Source organism: Scardinius erythrophthalmus, assembly GCF_964197995.2.
Source record: "Scardinius erythrophthalmus genome assembly, chromosome: 5".
NCBI classification, from domain to species: domain Eukaryota; kingdom Metazoa; phylum Chordata; class Actinopteri; order Cypriniformes; family Leuciscidae; genus Scardinius; species Scardinius erythrophthalmus.
Genome location: NC_138225.1, coordinates 25,786,696 through 25,809,765, shown reverse-complemented (window position 1 = coordinate 25,809,765; position 23,070 = coordinate 25,786,696). Strand labels below are relative to the sequence as shown.

The 23,070-nt window shown below is 37.1% G+C and overlaps 1 protein-coding gene across 1 annotated transcript; it reads right to left on the bottom strand.

Annotated features, from left to right (window-relative positions):
* Window positions 1-17,828: 17,828 nt before the first annotated feature.
* Window positions 17,829-22,600, bottom strand: tagln2 (transgelin 2). The gene is made up of 5 exons (XM_081365243.1): window positions 22,388-22,600; window positions 20,223-20,407; window positions 19,954-20,125; window positions 19,275-19,377; window positions 17,829-18,512 (listed from the first exon to the last, which is right to left on the bottom strand). Exons 2-5 carry the CDS (start codon window positions 20,400-20,402, stop codon window positions 18,362-18,364), a joined length of 606 nt encoding a protein of 201 aa, XP_081221369.1. The 5' UTR covers window positions 20,403-20,407; window positions 22,388-22,600; the 3' UTR covers window positions 17,829-18,361.
* Between the last annotated feature and the right edge of the window lie 470 nt (window positions 22,601-23,070).

The window sequence follows — 23,070 nt, the reverse complement described above, 5'->3', positions numbered from 1 at the left end:
ATTGCAAATGTGATAATGATTTTATATAACAGTTAAGTAAACAAAGATGCATATCTGAACGAATCCAGGGTTTTTGTGATTCAGTGACCTAGCTAGTTCCAGAATGAATCTGCCATTTTGAACGAATCAGTTGAATGAATGCTTCTATGACTCGTTCATTAAGACTGTGATTTGGCGCCACCTACTGGCGGGTTTAATTTCATAATAAAAAATATATAATTTATTATTTTTTAGCATCTCAGTTTTTCTATATTAATCATTTCTATATTGATGATCATATTTAAATCATTAATCTCATAACATTATTTATGGTATTGTAATTGCAGTGTAAATGCATGGTTATAAAAAAAAATGGTTAGAACATAGTTATAAATGCCCCTGGAAATCAATTGAAGGGGTCAAATATTGGCTCTTAATGGGGAAGTTAATGTCTGCCGGTGATATTCCATAAAAAAAAATATATATATAAGCAAAGTTAAACATATGACATTTATTATAAAACCAATATAATTCCAAATTTTCCCTATTCGCACGGGATAAGTATTACCTGGTGACCTCTAGTCATTTGTAATAATTGCGGAGGTTGTCTGTGATCTTAATCCTGGGCGAATCGGCCATGTCCGTAAAATAAAAATTCTGATGTTACTTGTGACTTGACCATGTGTGACTTACTCCCATCTCTGGAATCACATCTTAAACCTCTCTACGTAACCGTCGGACTTGCATATCCAGCACATGTTTGTCGTTTTTTAACACTTTTAATTCGTGTTTGTAGTTCTAATCAAATTCTTGTCCAGCAATGGGTTGTGGGCAATAGCTGTTAAAGGTGAACTAAGTAACTTTTTTACCTTAACCAAACAGCTTCGGAGTCATTGGAATAGTTATGACTTTTTTCGGGTTGAATGGTGGTCGTCGCGCTGCCACCACACCTGCAACTTTGGGCCGGCGAGCCGCCGGCCTCAGCCTCAGGAAGTATTGCGTGATATCAGGTCTCACGATGTAACGAATTGCTTTACGGCACTGCACATATACACAATAGGGATAGCTCACAGATGAAGTTATTAGAGGCCAGACAGACTCACGGAGGCGATTGGCATCTCACAACTTGCACTTTATTCCCCAATCGAACTCGTGTAACTGTCTGTCACCCGTTCTACCGTCCACAGCTTTACTTGATAAACAAAAGTAGGATAAGAACGAGCATCAAACTGAAATAACCCGCATGCACGGGGTGTTCGAGGTGCACATACAATACAGACTGCCGACAGTTCAACAGGGCGCGCGCAGTTCTTAAAGGGGCCACACCTTATTTACACTCATTACAGCTTCCATCCTACTACAACAGGTACCAGGATGCGATATTTTTTTCCCCCAGGATGGTAGGGGAAGACTCATGAATATTCATTAGGGAAGTCATCCCTGATTGGTCTTAACCCCAGTGACGGGTAGGTTTAGGGGCGGGGTTAGGGAGGTCATAAGACCCCCAGTGATGGGTAGGTTTAGGGGTGGGGTTAGGTGTAGGTCATCAGACCAATCAGGGATGACTTCCCTAATGAATATTCATGAGTCTTCCCCTACCATCCTGGGAAAAAAAATATCGCTACTGGTATAGAGGGCGGAAGGGATCAGGCCGTGAGTGCAGAGACGGCTCTGCGCGAGTGGTATTTACGACAGTAACATTAAATACAAGTACTCCACAGCGACTCTAGGGGTCACTGTTTGACAAAAACGGAAAGCTGCATAGTGCGCCTTTAAGAGTGTGCATGGCTGACTCTGGACTTCATCCAAAATCGCAAACTCTCTTGAATAGTATGAATATAATCCAGATATATTATTCGGCATGTTATCATTATCATTTGACCTACCAGCGGCAGTTACGTCACTTCACTGCCATTCATAAATCCTCTCCCGTGGCCTCATGGGATAGGAAAACTGTCCCTGTCCATCGTTTGCACACTTCAGAATCTCGCTGGAAGAAGTGGGTCATGTCATTTTTATGGGTGTATATATATATATATATATATATATATATATATATATATATATATACTTAATGCTTAAATTTCATTAATCATAATCTCATGGAGATGCTACAGCTCATACAGACTATTGATCATCTGGCATTTGTTATGATGTGTTTCTCTGGTGCTGCGTCCCAACTCGCATACTATTTGTCCTTGCCAAGGTAATTGATATGCCATCCCAGAAAAGTTAGTAAAGACATTGTTAATATAGTCCAAGTGACTACAGTGGCTCAACCTTAAAGGAGAACTCCGGTCAATTTTAACATTGAGCTCATTTATCTGTAAATTTGGAGTACTGTCAGTACAGAGAACAACGTCAAAAATCGGTGTTGCCTACACCCTGTTATCCTCTTTTTAAAATTTGCACCCTGTTGACTTAAATGGGGCAAGTTTTAAACCTGTTTTTAGCCTCTTAACATCCTTGATGTGTCATCACAAGTGCCCAGCCATTGTGAGTGAGTTGATGTAGTGTGGCCAATAGTGAGCCTACGTATTGACAGAATTTTCATTTTTGGGTGAACTAACCCTTTTAAGTCTATCTTGGAAACCTGTTGCTGTTGTGACTGGGAATTTGATGGTTGACGTGACTCTTGACATAAAACCAGCAGTTTGTGTGTGTGGGAGAAAGGATGCTTGTTATGGTATATGTGGGGTTGGGGGCATGTGCTGTGTTGAACCTCGTTTTAACAATCTTTCACACTAGGCCTACTTTCAATTATCCTGTTCTTTGTACAGTACAGTTTAGTAATTTCAATAGGGAGCTAGTGTGACAGTGTGTCATGCTGGATTGGTAAATAGGGTCTTTCCCAACTGTTGCATGTTTGTAGTACTTGATTCTCTAGAATGTCATGGTGCAAAATTATCTAGAATGTCATCAAGATTTGTTTTCACTGGAATTACTGGAATAGCAAACCCCAAAGGGGGGCGTTCCCATGCTTTTGGATATAATCTAGCTATCTAGTGTGCATTATCTAGCTATCACTGTGCATAATATAGGCATATTCAACATTTAAATAGTTATTTAATGCTTTTCAGAGGGTAGTTAACTGTTTAGCCATTGTTTTAAATAACTGATGCTGTGATGCATACCTGATGTAGCCTCCTTGTTCTAGATGTGTAGTCTGCCCATAAAATTTGCACATGGCCCATACATTTGAATATAAATAGCCTAAAGCTGTTGATACACAGGGCAACTTTTTGAGCAATGTTGCTGGGCAATGTTGCCGTCAACGGGAAACCAGATGAGACACAGGGCCCACGACCTATCTAAAGTATCCAGATAGAAATGTATTGCCCATTTTCAATGGGAAAGTGGCCAAGCAACAATCGCTCGGCAAGATTGCCCTGCAACATTGCTCAAAAAGTTGCCCTGTGTATCATCACCTTGATACTAATTAACAGTAATAATAGTGATTACAATATCAAGGGTAATAATATACAATCAAATACAAATGTCACCAGCTCAGTAAGCATGTATTCAGTTGATTTATTTATAATGAAACGTTTATTCTTCATAAAGGTTCAGCCAAGGAATCCAACAGCATCCTCTGTTGGTGACTGATTGAAGTTGCTGTTACAATTTGAAAAGGGTTTTGTTGGGTTACCAGAGCTAGCTCTATTAAACACTTACAAAGAGTTCAGAATGCAGCTTTGCGAATGCTAACTTGCTCTAAAATGAGAAACTGGCTGCCTGTATAGGCTAATTCAGAATTGAATTAAAGATCCTCTTATTAGTTTTTAAATGTCTCCATTGTACTCCCCCAATATAGCCTACCTTATTAATTTGTTGAATAAATACAAAGTTCTGTCATGAAATTCTAGATGGTGCTGGCTGATAGGTCCTTAACTCAATTTGTTATGCCGAGTTCACACTGAACGATTTTAGGCCCGATTTTCGCTCGCCGACAGGTTTTATGAGATCGCCGACAAATGCCCGAAATCATAGGCAAATCGGTGCTTGTTCACGCGAGTGACAATCACGCAGTGTGAATTATCAAAGACCAGATCTGAGAGAGTCGCAGACGCCCGTGAGATATTTGGCATGCTAAATATCTGGACCTGTCGGCGATTCAAAATCCTGTTGTGTGAATGTGGTCTGACTGAAAACTACATCGGCAATGACCTACAGCCAATGAGAGAGCAAGAAACAGGACAGCGGGATGTTCGGGGAGGAGTTATAGACCAGAATATCAGTATTTTAATAGATATATTTACAATCATATCAAACAGAAACAAAGCACAAACATTTGCTTGACCAGCAGCAACAGCAGCACATTGCAAAATTATTTATTTACCCCCAACTCTCTTTGCAGAACACACAATCCTTGCTCCTCTCTCTCCCCAACCATTTCCTCCTGCATAATCTGTTTTTTTTTTCTCCTTTTCGCTGCAAATCAGCGCACAGACAATTAGGATCGCAAATCTTCTTGCAGGCTATCATTTTTAATACAAATTTCAGTCTCACTCGAGAACTCCGGTCTCATGCACGCGTGATCTTGCGTTATTTCCTTATCACTTCTCGTCTGTGTTTGGTTGTGAAACGTAGTTTGCGGACCAGCCAAAAGTTTTCTGCAATTCTTTCTTTTGTAAAGTCATGCAGTGTGAAACCTCCTGTCACCGATCCATCGTGCAGTGTGAACACATCAGCAACTGAATGTTACCCGAGATAGTCATGCTGTCTGAAAAGAACAGTGACCGACTACTTTGAAAATCGTGCAGTGTGAACTCGGCATTACTAGCGATCACATTGTTATCTACGTAGTGCAGCTGATTGGTTGCTGTGGCATCAGCTGCCATTAAACACGTGGCATTGTTTGCTGTTAGCAGCAGCGTGCTTTCAGAAACCCTCTACCTTCCCCAGCTCCACCTGTATAGATCTGCTACAGGGGTTATTTCATGTATATGCTATGCTATATGAGCAGAAGCAGCATGTCTTACGTGCTCACGGCAGCATGTCTGTGGATGTATTGTCAGTAGCAAGTCTCTGTACAGCAGCAGCGCAGTAGATCTATTCCTCCAAGACCAAATACATTCCCTTACGAAAAATAAGTTTATTCAAGTGTTCTATTAGTATACTTCTTTTAAACTAAAAATAAGAAAGTATACTTTCAATCTACTTTTTATATACTTCTCAGAAATAAACTTTATGTACTTCTCAGAAATATACTTCAAATTGCACTTAAGTATACTTGACTTATACTGACAGAAAAGTCTAAGTATATTTAGCCCATACTTGTTGATCAAGATATACTTAAAAGTATAATTAAGTATTCTAAGTATTTTTGGCTTGTACTTGTGTTTACTATTTTAATTGAGTAGCTTATTAAATACTTTTTTAAAAACATAATATTACACAACGTCTTATAAACTAACATGTTCAGCTTTATATAGTAACAAAGTTTCGGGTGGAATAGCTTATACACTGTAAAAACTAAACGTGCCTCAAGTATCCTGTTGGATACTCAAGGAACTTCAAAATGTAATTTTGGTGCCTCAAAGCTCTTTTTCCTATAGTAGGGTTACTGGAGGAGCATTGACAATCTTTGAGGTTCTTGCTGGAACTTATGGGATCCTTTAAGCACTTTGTATTTACTTCAGAGGTTCTGGAGTCACCTTTTCATTACCATGAGACCCTGAAGTGCTTTGGGGGAAAATAGAGGAACTTGAATGCGATAAAAGGGTTATTGGAAGATCTTTTAACATTTAAGTGGTTCCTGGAAGATCTCTTATGTTAAAGCCAGCATCTGGAGGAACCCAATGGTTCAGTGAGGCCAGAATTAGATTATTATTCTATTATTATTATTATTATTATCATCCTATTATTATAATTATTATAGGCTACTTAAGTTTGATTCAGTATACATACCCAGGTGAAAAAGACGTACTATTAAATGTATTAAAAATGTACTTGAGTGTGTTTTTAGTAGACCTACAATACAAATATACTTTAATGCATTTTTAATACATTTAACAGTAACCTAGTCTTTTTCACTTGGGTAGCTTACATATATTTAGTATAGGCCTATTTTATTAAGTCATTTAAACCTTAAACAACAACACTAAATAATAATAATATTATATAGGAGAAGCAGGAGGAGAGAAGTTTTATTCTGTCACGAAACTGCTGCTAGCCTATTCCTCTGCTGTCGTCGCTTCAGTGATGCTCGCGCTGCTCGCGCGCAACAAAGCTCAGCTGATCGTCATCAGGAAAGTAACGGCTCCTCTCATCAAAGCTTCCGCCGTTTGTTCGGCTCTCCATTACAAGGTTTGTAAACTCGCCAAATAAATATACAGTCTACTCACTATATATTTAAACACACATATATATAAACTAAATTTATTATACATTACTACGTTTTTACAGTGTTTACCACTCGTTTATTGCACAGTATCTGGTTTTAGCCGCGATGCTAACTAACTTACGTTGATCTAATGAACAAATGGAAATGATTGACTTATTGTCTTAGATTGATTTAGTCATTCAATTCAACATATTTTGTACAACTGTGTCTTCAAATTGCTGATATAGCCTAACTAATTTAGAAAATTCTCTGATTCTTGGCGTTTGTTATGAATAACAAAAACAGGTTATAGTTTGCTCTGTTTTTGTTTAGCCTAATGTTAACTTTACTTACTACAGGTGCCCTCATTCTCTCAAATACCATTTTAAAGCCATTTACTGGTCAATAAATATTATGTTGTGAATAATCAGCTTTGTTCTTTTGTTTCCCCAGAACAACCATTACATTTCTAAAATAATCTGAACATTTCAGTGGCAACATTGAATTACAGTAAGTTACCTGCACCACATGCTGTACTTTATTACTATGAACTTTCTCTGTGTGCAATTGTATTGTTTGACTGTGTACTTGTGTTTTTTAATCAGTTACTCTCTGAAAATCTTTTCTCATGATCTCAAATCTCATTCATGTTACTCAGAAAAATAATATCACAGGTTTGATTCACAAAAAACGCTATAGACATTTTAACTCTGAATTATAACTTCAAGTTTAGTCTTTTTCAACAAAAAAAAAAAAAAAAAAAGGAAAAAGCTATTAGGCTTCAGAAGACTTGCAACACAACCCATAACACATGAGTTGTGAACTCATTGATTATTTTTAGGATCTTTTCTGGGACATTTTTGGAGCTTAACCATTTTTACATAAATTGTTGCATTGAATTGAACTAGACAAGTGTGCATAAGAATGGTTTCATGAATGATTTACACATTTGTTTTCTTCTTGTGTTTCATGCAGTGAAATTGAACGGTGACAGGGGTTGCATTATGCCTGAGATCTGCTTTTGGGTTCCACAGACAGAAAGTCAAACAGGTTTGGACCGTCACAAGGCTGAGGAAATTATTTCAATTTCACAACTATCACTTTAATAACATTACTAACAGTAAATTTTGTACTTTGCAGGGATCTCAGTAAGCTGAAATACAAGTTTGAACAAGAATAAAAATCCTCCTGTAGACCTGAAAATCATTGAAGTGTCCGGACCATCCACCAGAACAGAGGAAAAACAAACGGAAAACGATGCTGTACCTTTTCACTTTTCTAACTCGTTAAGTACCTCACACCAACTTGGTCCCATAGTGACATTTTTGACCACAAACGAAATTGCTGATCGTGTGGATTCTTAATGACTGGAATTCACCAGTGAACATTCACAGAACAACAGATCATTTTACTGCACCTTAACTCTGTTTCTGGGTCAAAGCCTCTACTTCTACTTCCTCTATCTTGTTTCATGAGAATACTCAACAACCATTTATGAACACTGTTGATTCAAGTCACACATTTAAGCTTTTCAAAAGCCATATTGTACATTACAGTCTCCAGTCTAACGGCATCCCAGACTTAAACATTTTATGATTCAAAATAGTTGAATAACTAACCATCAGAGATTTCGGTATATAATAGAGATAAAGGTTACAGCACAATGAGTGTATATTAGCACTGTTGTTTGTTTTTGGCATCTGATAGAGCTTTTGGACTTGGAAACAGTGATGTCAGACTTACCATCGGACTGAAACACAAATGTTTTAAAGTTAAGTATGATGGACATTTTTAATTTGTTCAAATGTAATTTTATTTACATTGATTTATTTCGTGGAACATATGTGTTTCCATGCATTTTGTTGAGATGTCTTTTCTTGTTTATCTATTGTATACATGGTTGATTATTCATGTTGCTTATGTATTATACTATTTTTTTGTGTATTCATTGATATTAATCTGTAGTTAGCTTTTTTCCCCATGTGCATGGAAGTGTATGTATAAAAATGAATATCAAATATGTAATAAACAATTCTTATTTTGTATTTGGTTCAATTTGTTTATTATAATAGATGTCAAAGGTAACCATAGTAACAACATGAAATTAAATATTTAAAAAAAAATGAAATTTGGTTCCTGGAGGCACCCAAAGTGGTTCCACACAGTGCCTAATATAAGAGTTCCTCAGGAAACCTGTGTGGTTCCTCAGAGAACCGGCCCTTTTTAAAGGGTGCCTAGAGGATCTACAGACGGTTCCGCCGGTGTGGCAAAGTGAAGAACCCCAAAAGGTTCCTCCAGGCACCTTTTATTTTTACAGTGTAGAGTAAATAAAATAACCATGGAAAATAAGTTTATTCAAGTGTTATATACTTCTTTTAAACTAAAAAGAAGAAAGCATACTTTCAGTCTACATTTTACATACTTCTCAAAAATATACTTAAATACACTTAAGTGTACTTGACTTATACTGAGAGAAAAGTCCAAGTATATTTAGCCTATACTTGTACTCAATCTTTTGATCGAGATATACTTAAAATTTTAATTATTCAAAGTATACTTGGCTTGTAGTTGTGTTAACTCTTTTGATCGAGTAGCCTATTAAATATACTTTTTTTACATCGTTTTTTCATATACAGTCTTATGAAACTGTTTGAAAATATTGATTAAAGTGTTGCTATAAAACAGATATGTAAAACATAAAACAGAATCTCTGGATCAAAACACAGTAGAAGAAGAAGCTGAAACATGTGATAGAAGATTGCTCACTCAAATGTAAAATAATGTGACATCAAACATTAAACAGCTTGTAAATCAAAACTGCTTAATGTTTCCAAATGAAATGAAGCGTAGGCCTAACCCATGAAGAGAAAATGACTGTGAAGCTTTGGGGGTGTTGGACTCGATCTACTCCACCTGTGTTTTGACCATCGTTCTGGATCTGATCAAGGCGTAGTCTTTGACAAAAATGTGATTTTTCTCAACTATTTTCTCAACATTTTAACAAAATGTTGCCTTTCTTTATGAAACTTACCGACATTTAAGTGTTGATAAAAAAGGATGAAGCTAATAAAATGTTTTTAAAATTAAAGTAGAATTAACGGTATTTTTCAAGTATAAAAAATAACATTTGAACATAGTAGTGTACTGTAGGCCTACTGCAACTGCAAAAATTGTATATAAATAGTAAACTGTAAGTATAATGTTAAGTTCACTTAAAGAAAACTTGTAGAATAAAACTACTTAACTAGTAGTTTACTGAGAGTACATTAAAAGTAAACTTGTAGAATAAAACTACTAAACTAGTAGTTTACTGAGAGTACACTAAAAGAGTAAAAATAATATATAAATGGTAGCCTGGTTAACACCAGACCCTTCTCAGTTGAAACTGAGTGTATGGTCTGGAGAAGCTACTGTATGTAGACAAATCATTTCCAAAGGGGCGTCACCAACCGACGTAGCTCAAATTCCTCTGGGCGCGATGAGAACGATGAAGCACTGTAAACCCAGATTTTGTTTCTAATTAAACTTACGAGTAATCATTATTCTTTTATGTTTAGTAAAAACCTGCTATCATTACTAAACAACATTAGTTGTTTGTACTATTTAGCTGAAAGATTCATTGCACTAATCATGTTAAGCTGACATAATGTTTAGCTTCTGTAAGGGAGGGGCGTGGCCTATTTAAACAGGTGACAGTGCGCAGAGTGTGCCATTGCAAGTTTGAACCGAAGACGAACATTACCAGCTAAATTTATTACTAAACAGACTGACTTTATTTCTATCAGACGTCTACAAAATATCTTGTTGAGAATCAACAGAGGTTTAGATGTTGATTATTTATTGTTTCATTTGTAGTTACCATGATGGTGAAAGGTGTTGGCTTTAGTTAGGCTCTAGCCTTTGATATTTAAACATTACATTTTCTTTGGCTGCTATAACTGTGAGTTTAAAAGGCACAATAGTTATAGCAAAAAGCTTGGAGTAATATAATCTATAAATCTGTTTCAGCATTGCTGCGTTGTCGGCATCATGTTAATCCCTCCTCAAACGTTTATAATCGGTGCCGCGATTTCGGCGGCACAGATATGCTGGAAATATAAATAAATGGTAAACTATAAGTATGATGATAAGTTCACTCAAAGAATTCTACTAGTTTAGTAGATTTATACTATAAGTTTTCTTTTAATGTACTCTCAGTAAACTGCTAGTTCTGTAGTTTTATACTACAAGTTTTCTTTTAATGTACTCTCAGTAAACTACTAGTTTAGTAGTTTTATACTACAAGTTTTCTTTAAGTGAACTTAACATCATGGTTATAGTTTACCATTTATATATTATTTTTACTCTTTTAGTGTACTCTAAGTAAACTTGTAGTATAAAACTAATAAACTAATAGTTTACTGAGAGTACACTAAAAGAGTAAAAATAATATATAAATGGTAAACTATAAGCATGATGTTAAGTTCACTTAAAGAAAACTTGTAGTATAAAACTACTAACCTAGTAGTTTACTGAGAGTACATTAAAAGAAAACTAGTTGTGCACTTAAAGTTTACTACTGTTACACTTATAGTACACTTAAAAACATATACTTTTATATACTTCAAGTGGGCCAATTTAGTCCCAAGCGGTATTAAAATAGTACACTTACAAGTTTACTACTAGTACATATTGACATTAGTATACTTACTACATAAAGTATACTTAAAAATATACTTGAACATTACTCAAGTATACTTCATAAAATGAACTTGAAGTATACTTTTTTTTCGTAAGGGTTAACATTGCCACATCCATTTACATGCCAATCTCTCAGAGAGTTGTCATGACAGAAATATACTCCAGCAAGATCGCTCCAAACATCCAATAGTAACTTGTTAGTTGTACCAAAAACACGGCTAAAAATGGGCGGTTCCAAGCTAATGAACCCTCTTCCTGACAACCTACGAGAAATCGACTCACTGTGCACCTTTAAAAAGTAGCCAATCTCAAAACACGTTTGTTCACAGGGCCTTTCCTTGATTTATTTTATTGTTGTATTTTGTTTTCTTTATTTTCTTTATATGATTTGTCTATGCATGTTTGTTTTTTTTTTCTCTGTGAATGCACAAGTGCATTTCTGTTCTGTAAAGCACTTTGTAAACACTGTTTTTAAAAGGTACTATATAAATAAAGCTTTACTTACAAAGTTTGTAAAGTTTATAGTTACATAGACAAACAAATGCAATGTTGTTTATGTTAATTGCATTATAGCATTATACAAACCATGCTGAAAGCTCATTGGACCTGTCACCTGTCATTCTTATTTTTTCATTAGGCTGCTTTAGATTGGTGGTATGAAAATGTTGCTGTCAGTTTGAGTATAACAGCAGGGGGCAGCACAGGACAGAGAATGTGTCTGTTAACACCCTTACCACATGATTCTTAGTTAATCTGTTGTTTACACAGTGGTCATAAGTCGTCATTTAGTTGCATGAAAAATACTTTTGTTCTGTGGCCGGTTGCATAAACTGCTTAGATAAGTTTTAAAAGTTTGTCATCTACTTTTTTTTTTCTTCAAATCTGGTCCTGACTTTTTAAAGCCAGGTACATAAAAAGTAGATGGTCTAATTTGAATTGGAAAAGTATGACTGATTACCTCTTGTCTAACTGCTAGTTGGTCGAACTAGTTCTTAAGACACAGTCTTATAATGGCTATGTTTATGCAACTGGTCCCTGGTTGATTAAGCTTCAAACCCACAAAAAACACGACCATTACATTTTCCCGATATTCATGTTTCTTCTCAGACTGGCTTGTTTTTCTGGCAGTTGTTGTTGTTTTAACATGAATGCCATTGGAACTTTTGTTATGTAATTCTGGTTATCTGCTGAGCCACCAGAGACGAATGTTAAATCATATAACAGACAGACTATAGGAAGTATGAAGGCAGGATGTAGAGAAGGAAGGAAGGGGAGGACAAAGGGATGTCAGTAATACATGTTAAGAGTTATAGAGTTTGCAGACATGTTTTTCTTTTGTATTTATTTTGTATTGATCACAATGACATTCTTTGTGCTTCTGAGAATAGTGTTATTTTTAGCTCCAATCACTTTTTCTGCACCCACCCAAAAAATAAAAACATTTAGACATAAACCCATCATGTCAAAATACTCAGGGTCAAAATGTGACTGGATGTCTGGATGCATTCAGGCCTACTCTATATCAAACTTTCTTTTATGGATGCCAGTTTAAAGGGGTGGTTGAATATGATTTCACTTTTCTAACTTTAGTTAGTGTGTAATGTTGCTGTTTGAGCATAAACAACATCTGCAAAGTTATGACGCTCAAAGTTCAAAGCAAAGGGAGATATTTTCTTTTAAAGAAATTGCTTTTTAAGGACTACAACAAACAGCTGGTAGAGACTACACAAGCTTCCTTCCGGGTTAGTGACATCACTAATCCTAAAATTTACATAAACCCCGCCCCCAGGAACGCGATTTATAGATTATCAAGACAGAATAATATGCTAATCAATGACTAGAAGATAACTACACATAAGCTACATAAATTCACCAACTAACCATTCAGAAATGTTGTCTTGTTGTCACTTCTTCTTGAGTCTCTCCGTCATTGTCTGACTTCGGTTTGAACATAAAAGGCTAAAAGTCTTTGAAATTTTCAGTGCACGTCTGTGTGAGGTAAAAAGGACATGAGCTCTTGAAGCTCCGCCCTCTGTGCTGGGACTAGCAGCTCATTTACATTTAAAGGGACAGACACAAAAACGGTGCGTTTTTGCTCTCCCTCAAAAAGTGACAAATTTAATATGCTATATAAAAATATCTGTGGGGTATTTTGAGCTAAAACTTCACATACACACTCTGGGGACATCAAAGTCATTATACCACCCCTTTAAAGTTACAATGTAATGGAATTAGCAACATATCTTTTCTTTCATTCTGTGATGTACATCCGGGTGAGAAAGATTATCAGACTTGTTCAGTCCATCGATTGTTGATTGGATGGAGGCAAATCTAAATAAGAGCTTGCAGTCAGTTGTAAGATGACCAAATAAGTCTGTAATTTCAACAGACGACAGAAGAATGACATTTTGATTAAAAATTACAAGGCCAAAATATTTGCATGGATGAATTGGAAGAATAACATCAATAACATGCACTTAGAAAATAGATAGGGCAAATTCTATTTCATGCAGACTTTACTTTAGAGACTGTCTTGCATTAGGTGGGTTTTTGTCTTTGTTTTAGGAGGTATGCCAATGATCAGTGTGTTTACAGTATGTGTGTGTTAAAGTCTGTAGAGTGTGCAAATATACCCTATCCAATGTTTGAACACACTTGACAGAACATTTGTTCATAATGATCTTGAAAACCTTGGTGTGAAGGCATGGAAAAATACTTATTGTGCCTACTTATAAAATCCTTTACTAAACAAAACATTTAATTTGAAAGAAACTGACATTTTCGTTAAAACGTTTGTTTTTGGAAATAGTTGAGAGAGTGAAGGAAAAAAGATGCTAAGAGATTCCAGCATACATGTGAATTCCTTCAATACTTTTTAATTAGTATCACAGGATGCACCTCAATCTTGTTGATTGAGAGAATGAACAGAGCGTGCAGAGCTGTAGTCTAGATATAATAAATAAAGATACAATATATGTTTAAAAGATAGTTTTTATTTGTGTAGATTTTTTTATCACTACATTATTCCCATGCCATCCATTTGTTTTATGGTTTCATAGAATTATTCTAAGTGTTTCTAAACTTTTGACTGGTACTGTATGTGTGTGTTAGTCAGATAAAAATCTCTCAATGTCCATCAGTTAATTATTTTGCACATAGATTGTTGCCATGGTACTTCTGTTCTGACTGAGAAAAATAATGATTGTTGGGGGAAAAAAATAGACTCCACCCCCAAACTCCTACTACAATTTTCCCCATGTTTTATAGCATTTTGCAATTGCTGTGGCATTCTAGGTCAGATTTCACATCTAAGATCTGCCTCTCTCACACTCCCTGTTTCTGTCACGTGTAGTAAAACACACATGAAATCAAATGGAGTTCAGAGTCTTTTTATAAACAAGGAGAATACGCAGGATAATGAGAACAGCAACTACACAATAACATAAACAAGACCAACAAAGAACTGATGGCTTAAATACACAGTGAGAGATAATTAACCAAAACAGAAATGGGTGTGGGATTAACCAGAAACTAATGACCAAGAAACGCAGGCAAAACAGGAATAGGGAAAAGGACACCAAAATGTGGTGAAACTAAACAGACATAGGCAAAACCCTGACATTACCACCCCCTCCCCCCATCCATGGGAAGAGGCTTCCTCACACCTCAAAGTCAAACTGTGGAGGGAGGGTGGGGGCTCTTGAGGCGGACTGGGGGCTGGAGAAGTCCCAGAAACAAGAGGAGCTGGTGGCCAGCGACTCTGCAGAACCTGATTTTATCAAGTGCAACATGTCCCTGGATCAACGTCTTTGATCCTGGAACAACATTACATTCAACCAATCAGAGTTCTAATCAAGTTTATTGTTTAGTTTAGGTCAAGTTTAGGCTTACAACCAGGGTTAGGAACAGGGTTAGGCCTCTACATCAGTGTTATTCACCTATCATTTCCCACTGATTTTAGGGATAACTTATGGGTAGGGTTAGGTTTAGGGGGAGGGATATGGTTAGGATTAAATTTTTGTACAGGAATGTTGTTCCAGAATAAACAAAATATGTTGACTTAGGAATGCATCTACAGTAATGGTAGAATTGAGGGAGGGAGGAGCCATGGTGGAGGCCTGGGTGGCAGAACCAGGGAGACGACCGACAGAGACAGAGCCGATAGAAGTAGATACCCAGGTTGAGCAGATAAGACAGAGCGACGCCAATGAATCTGGAAGCTGAGGTGAAGCCAGGGTACTGAAGGACTGAGGTGGAGCTGGTGTGACTGAGGACCGAGGCGGAGCCGGAGGGAAGGAGGATCCCAACGGAGCCGAAATGGTGGAGGGAGGAGGCACAGCTGAAGGACTAGAAGTCCTTGGTGTAGACAGAGCAACAACTGACAAAGGCGAAGTCGGAGGGACAAGGGAGCCCGGTGGAGCCATACGGACGACATCCCCAGGTGGAGCCGAGGGAGAGGAGCCAAGGTGGAGCCGACTGGCTGAGGTGGAGTGAAGGTGTCTGAGGCTGGAGGCAGGGCCAGGGGATTCCCTTGCCAAGGCAGGGCTGGAGACTGAAAGACCCAAGGCAGAAACACGCAGCAAAGTGGCGTCAACAGAGGGGGCGCGATGGGCTGAAGGGAACTGGCGGAGGCAGGCCGAAGGACTGGCTGTCTTTGGTAGAAGAACTGGGAGAGGGAGGCTGGGTGGGATCACTGGAGACACAGGAACTTAGAGCTGGTAGGGCCCTATAATTTCCGCGATGCAGAAAACGCGGACGGAATTGTGGAATCCAGTCATAAAAACGGAACTTACTGTATAACACGGTGTCACGGAATTTGTTAAATTTTTTGATGAATAAATAAAAAGTAGGTCAGTACACTTAAATCAAATCGTGATATAGACTAGTGTCTGTGAATATTAAACAGACTAAAAAAGACTTAAAAAGACTATTTAAAAAATAAACCTGCATGTTCTGCATGTCTCTGTGTGAATGAATGGCGCAGACGCGCGGTTTCATTTACCACTCACATTGAAGCACGCGTGATGCTCGTGGCTTTTTCAGCCTCTGCCGCCTCATGAGGACATGGATGCATGAACTTCATCTCCTGGGCAACTCTGTAAGTCACTTCATGAGCATTTCATATGAGAAAAACTGTTATCATATCATAAACACAGAAACAAAGGTCTTCATGGCAACCCGTCAAAATAAAAGTTTTGTTTAACTTGAAGAAATTATGACAGAATTATATTACTGTTGCACAGTAGAATTTAGCTACGTCTCAATGTAATAATAATACTAACACTAATAATAATAATAATAAATTATTATTGACACTATATTTTTTATGAAATAATCACCTTTTTTCTTCCATGTTTTAATTTTGACAGTAAAGCTCTGTTGTGCAGCACTTTGTTTGACAAAAAAGTTTATTTAATATGATTAAAAGATAAATTAAATGAATGTTTTATGCCTTCATTTGTTTGCCAGAAAACACAGATTTTCTGAAAAAACGAAACATTTCATAGAAATAATTTTTTAATTAATCAATTTAGTTGTTTTTATTAATTAAATTAATTAGACTTAATTAGACTCGATTATTAAAATTAAATTAAACCATTTAAATGGAATCCCGAAAAATTAAAACAGAAAACACAGAATTTGCTAAAAAAATAAAAATAAACAGACTTTGAGACTTTCCACTGGGCAGACGGTAAAGGGTGATCCACAATTTGCCGGCACCCACTCCACATAGGCAGCCAAATTTTCCCTTTAGGGACCATCCAAGGGAGGCGTGTCTTGGACTGGATAGTGTGTGAGGCACGCTAGATCGAGAAAATTCCTTGTGTGGTCCTCCAGGGAATAGTCCTTCTGCACAGTAGCTGGACTGCAGGTAAATCGATATGGGCAAAAAGAAAAGGGAAAAAAAATCTTGTCTTTCGGTTCGGTCTTCTGTCATGTGTAGTTAAACGCAATCGAATGGAGATCAGAGTCTTTTAATAAACAAGGAGAATATGCAGGAGAATGACAGCAACTACACATAACATAAACAAGACCAACAAAGAACTGAGGAAACTAAGGGCTTAAATACACATGGAGAGTTAATTAATCAGAGCAGAAGCAGGTGCTGGATTAATAAGAAATTAATGACCAAGGAACACAGGCAAACTGGGAAAATGAAACTAAACAGACATAGACATAACCCTGACAGTTTCTTCTTCACAATTCAGCTTTCTTTATTTCACAACTAAAACATTTGTCACTAAAAGTTGTCACTAAAAGCAGAAAGCACAGACTGGATAAAGAGATAAAGTGATAAATATGTTGGGATTAAAAGTAGGATTGGGAATTGGAAATACTTTTTATAAAATAAAATTTTGATTCCTCTTATTGATTCCTTTGTGTGCATTTTAATATGACTTTAAACCATTCAAGCGCAAGAAAACCCACACGGTTTTCTGTGCTGTGCACACATCCAAAAAGTGCACGCAGAAAGCCGCCTCTCATACTGAGTAGTGAACGGATAAATGCGCACAAAAATATGTCAAAATATCCTAGTAAACACAGTTGGTTATGTCTAGTGTGAATGTAAATAGTTGACATGGTATTTTGCTACAATGAAATGTATTGCAGTAAGACTTAGAATAAATGTGAATATCTTTTTTTTTTTTTACCTAATTGGAATCGAATTTAGGAATCGATGAGTAGAATCGGAATTGTTAAAATTCAATCGATACCCAACCCTAATTTAAAGGGTTATAGAAAAACTGCTATCTGGCTTCTGTAACTGCCAGCATTGTTACACAACTCTCGGTGGCAAAGAAACTAAGCTAAGGCTGGAACACAACTGAACACAGAGACTTCAAAATGTAACTGAATTTTATTAGCAAAATCAATTATTAGTGACTCATGTACAATGTATAAACATATCAATTAAAGGCCATAGATTCATGTTGCTTTTTAGATCAGGGAGCGAATGTAGAGAAGAGCATACAAATCAGATCCACAGAAAGACAAGACAAACAACTGACTGTGCAAGGCCGAATTCCCCTTACATGCATTTTGTTCCCATGGAGTGCAGCAAAATGCATTTCTTTGGAATGCATGTAATAGAATAATGGAATGTATGTCTGTCTGCACCCTAACAGAATTTAAGGCAGACTTGATTCTTATGGAATGTATTGGAAACCAGCTCATGTGTGGGGAATGGTTGGTCTCTGAAGCAAGGACCTAGATCAGTTTTAGGTTCAAATGATACAATGCATTTGTAAACTTTGGTTTAAGCTGTGTTCTGTTCGTTGTTATTGTTTTACTTATTGTTATTGTTAATGTTAAGACTACACATCTGGTCCACCCTGCTGTTGAGCCAAGAAAGATAGATCACTGGTCGTCAGGTCTTTATTTGTTGTTGAAGATCTGTCGAGTTTGACCGTAACCAGTCATGCCTGCCTGTGATGCCCCTTTGTTGGTGCCCATTTGTAGGCCGATTACACTCTGACCCTCTTTCAGCTGATCCTCAGAGAACTCTCTCTTGTTCTCCTGGGATTTCCTGATGTAAAGATAAAAGCAAATAATTCAGTGCACACACATACAGTAGTCTACCGTTCAAAAGTTTGGGGTCTGTGAGTTTAAATTTATTTTTAAATTATTTTATTGAGAACGGATTAATTAAATTGATCAAAAGTGGCAGTTAAGACATTTAGAATTTTACAAAAGATTTCTATTTCAAGTAAATATACATTAGTTCTTGATAATGCATAATAAATGTTTCTTGAGCATCAAATCATCATATCGGAATGATTTCTGAAGGATCATGTCACATTGAAGACTGGAATAATGATGCTGAAAACTCACAGGAATAAATTACATTTTGATATATACTAAAAATAGAAAACGGTTATTTAAAATGTTAGTAGTTTTTAACAATGTTACTGTTTTACAATGTTACTGGTGAGCATAAGATACCTTTCATCGACCCCAAACTTGTACTTTTTTTAAGCAACGTTTACCCTCGGCTGCCAATGAAGTTATATTTGTTTATAACTGCTGTTTGTTTATAGCCGTCTTTTCTTTTGTGAAGTTTCATAATGCCATATTTCTGTGAGACATACACTTATCTGTGTTTGCTGATCCCATGCAGGACACGTTTAAAATGTCTGGCCAATAAATGTTTGTAATCATGTTGCTATGACGATAAGCCACAACTGCAAATCGGCCTGTACAGTGGCTTGTTTTTGTTATCTGGTTGCCATGGTGGCCGGTCAGCCAGTTCATTTTGCGAACAGAAAGAGGAAACTACAACAACACTCACTTGTGAAACCAACTGGGGTCACCACGGTAACAGCCATCACTTTTGGTAACAGCCAGACTCCCCAAAGACATCAGCATCATTTGCACAGCGGCAAGGTCCTTACCTGCCCAAACAAATGTATAGATCAATAAATAAATGATGCCATTTTTGGCAGTTTCTGATGAGAACATAGCCATCTGTCTCTCTAAAACTAAAACTAGCTAAACATACTTATCATTTTCACCCTGAAACCTGTATGAGTTTCTTTCTTGTGCTAAACAACTTCTGAATACTGAAGAACAGTTGGAAAAAAATACTATGGAAGTCAAAGGGGTCCATCAACTGTTTGGTTACCGACATTCTTCAAAATATCGTCTTTTGTGTTCAACAGAACAAAGAAACTCCTACAGGTTTGGAACAACATATGGGTGAGTAAATGATGACAGAATTTTCATTTTGGGGTGAACTAAACCTTTAAGTACTAAAATAAAACTCACTAAATATAAATATAAATATAAAAAAAGTACTAAATATAAAAATAAATGCTGATCCAAAATATGAATAAATACTATAATATTATATAAATAATACTAGCATAACACTAGTATTTTAGTAAGTTCGATATTTAATGACAGAATTTAGACAGACAAATCAATCGTTGATTCCTTTAAGAACACGTGATGTGAAAACAGGCGCTCACCCTCCCACAGGTCAACGGTTTGAAACGCGTCAGACTTGGTGATTCCATAGCGTTCAGCAGCAACAAGGAACTGAGAGATTTGCTCCATCTGTTTAAAAGCCATTCCAGAACTTTGGATCTTTTTCACAGGCTTTGAATCCTTACTGAGACTGTTAATCAGCTCACATAAAACCTACAAAGAATGAACAGAAAAAGAGATGATTATGCGGTGACAAAGACTTATATAATGTAAGATTTAAAGATAACTTGAATGTTTTCTCATGACTTACACATCCATCCTTAAGCCACTGCTGAAAGCCTTGTTTTCCAGGTTGAGGGTTTCCTATAGAATCCCCACACTGAGCGATTATCCACTGCACCAGCCGCTCCTCCAGCTCTGGATCGTACTTCTTGTCAATCTTACTCTGTACCTCGCGACTCAGACCATAGGATGGACCTTTATTTGCCATTTTGACTGTGAAAACACGCACAGTCTTAGTTTTCATTAACGACACTGGGCTAAACCTGCACAAGAAACAGACAGATGTGCTCTTTGTGTTTTTAAGCTGCCTCGCTATTTTGTATGATCTGTTCAGGCAGGTTTGGTTTTACTGTTCAAAAAGACTGAATCTGTGAAGGCAGAGGATTGAGCTTTGTAAGGAATATCTAACCGATCACTCCCATGAAAAAACGTTCAATGCAAATGTTGAGTGTACTGTTCATTGAAGTGTATCGTCAAACAGAGCATGTACTTAACAGAGCATGTACTTAACAGAGCATGTAGCAACACAACCTCTGAACTAGCAAAGAGACAGACATCTCAGATCATAATCAAAAACTGATGACCATTGAGTTTCAAAAATGCTGCAAGCCTGCAACCTGCTTTTGTGTCAACATGTGGTTATGACCTTTCAGCTGTTAGGCTGTATTGATTTATCAGGCCTTCATTTGAATTCATTACTGTTTCAGGCACCACATCATGAACTAAAATGCAAACACAACAGTATAGGCAAACTCGTACAGATAGAAAGAGAGATACAAGCGAAAACTCAGAGATAGATTTGTCAAAGTCCAACCCTCATTCACTAAAGAAAACTGCCCTGTTTGCTAGTCAGTCAGGAGTCCGAGTTTACCATTTGACATTTGAAAAGCATACACTCTTTCTTTGCAATATTCCTGCTGTGTCCTCCTTTTTTAAGTTAATTGCACTCAGATTTCACAGCTATCTATGAAATTGTTATAATTCTTGACATTCACATCATGAATAATCATATACACGCATCCCTGTCTAAACTCAGACATCACTGCAATGGTGAATATACAAAATGACAAGTTACATCTTGCCCTGCCCATGTTTGGAGGTGAGGTGTGAGAAGTGTGAGAAGTGTGTGTGTGTGTGTGTGTGTGTGTGTGTGTGTGTGTGTGTGTGTGTGTGTGTGTGTGTGTGTGTGTGTGTGTGTGTCTGTGTGTCATGATGAAAAAAACTGTGCATATTAGTCCCAATTTGCTCACATCCGGTGAGCATTTCCTGTATTTGTAAGCAGAACACCATCTGTTAGGCCATGTACAATTACACACACAAGCACACCTGGAATCTCTGATGCAATCATACTTAGTTACAACACTGTGCTTTCTCATAAATGTCATATTATCTCAAATTGCGTAATAACTTCACCTTATCTGCTGTTTTGGCTTCAGGCTCGATATCATGCAACTCTAAGACTCCCTCTTCAGCAATATTAGCTGTTGGATGAGGTGTGGTATGTAAGCAAACACTTCTGATATGTAAACGGATGGACAAATAATTAAGAATGAATTTGTGATATTAAGTTTAGTTATGGTTTGTCAAATCAAAAAATCATACTGTCAACTGAGCTTTTACCACTAACACTTAGTCTTCAACCACAGGAAACCAGATGCTGTTAAAGTTGGTTTCTGTTCAGAACAAAAGCATTTTTGCAGAGATCTGATACTTTCACTTGAATCTCACAAAAAAGAGAGAGAGAGAGAGAGAGAGAGAGAGAGAGAGAGAGAGAGAGGGGAGTAAAAAGGACAACCCTCATTTGCAGAGGAAAAACATGTGCGTCATGCAGCTAGATTATTATTCAGTTTTGGAAGATGCACTTTGAAACTGTGTGTGTATGTGAAAGATGGAGAGATCTTGCAACATGTCCTCAGCTACTGCCAATAAAATACTTTTTAAGACCCAGAACATGTAAAAACAGGCAAAGGCATTCAACAGAATTCTAAAGAAGGAGCTAAGATTAGATTTCTTTATTCTTTGCTAGTCAGTCCACACCACTAAAACACACAAATTCTCTCTCTTTCTCTCTCTCATTCTTACTCTCTTGTTCACTCTTTCTTTTTCTCTACCTTGGTTTATATTACATATTTATTCCTTACAAAATAATTTTAACATAGCAATACGTATATATGTTTATAGTAAAGTACTTACCAGTTTATATGAAGCCCTGCTCAGTAGTCTTGAGATGGAAATGCGTATTCTGTGTTGCACACAACTGTGTGTGTTAATGTGAAAAAGAATCTCTTCCTCTTTATGACAGGGTTCAGGGTCCAAGCTCAGGGAGTGCCACTCTCATGGAAATGACTTCACCAAGAGCGAGACGGAGCATGAGAACGAGAAGGAGTGAAGGACAAGAGCTAGAATGGCAAAAGAGGAGGTAACCACATCCATAAAAGGTCATGACTTTTTTCGGAGTCTCTCTCTCTCTCCACCATTTTCAGCCCCTCCCTTCCTCTCTCATTTCCCTGTATTGCAATGTGCGTCCTTATTTGGGAGAGGGAAAAGAAGCGGTCGGGACAAAGCGAGGAATTTCTTCACATGCCTTCTCCTCCACTCCGCCCAGAGTGGAATGACACGGGCATGAATGAGAAAATAATATTGTGGCATTTTCTATGGAGGCTGCTGATTAAAGGGTTTGATGAAATAGGAAGTCACAGAGTGCAAACATGACAACTGACAGAAAAAAAATGAAACAAGCCTCAGACAGTAAATGTTGCAGAAGTGAGGAAGAGACATCAGACAGACATGCATACCATTCCTGACATGTCATGACATCACTGGACAAAGTGAACTGTAATGATATCATCATCTGACTTCTGCTTCCATAGTAACAC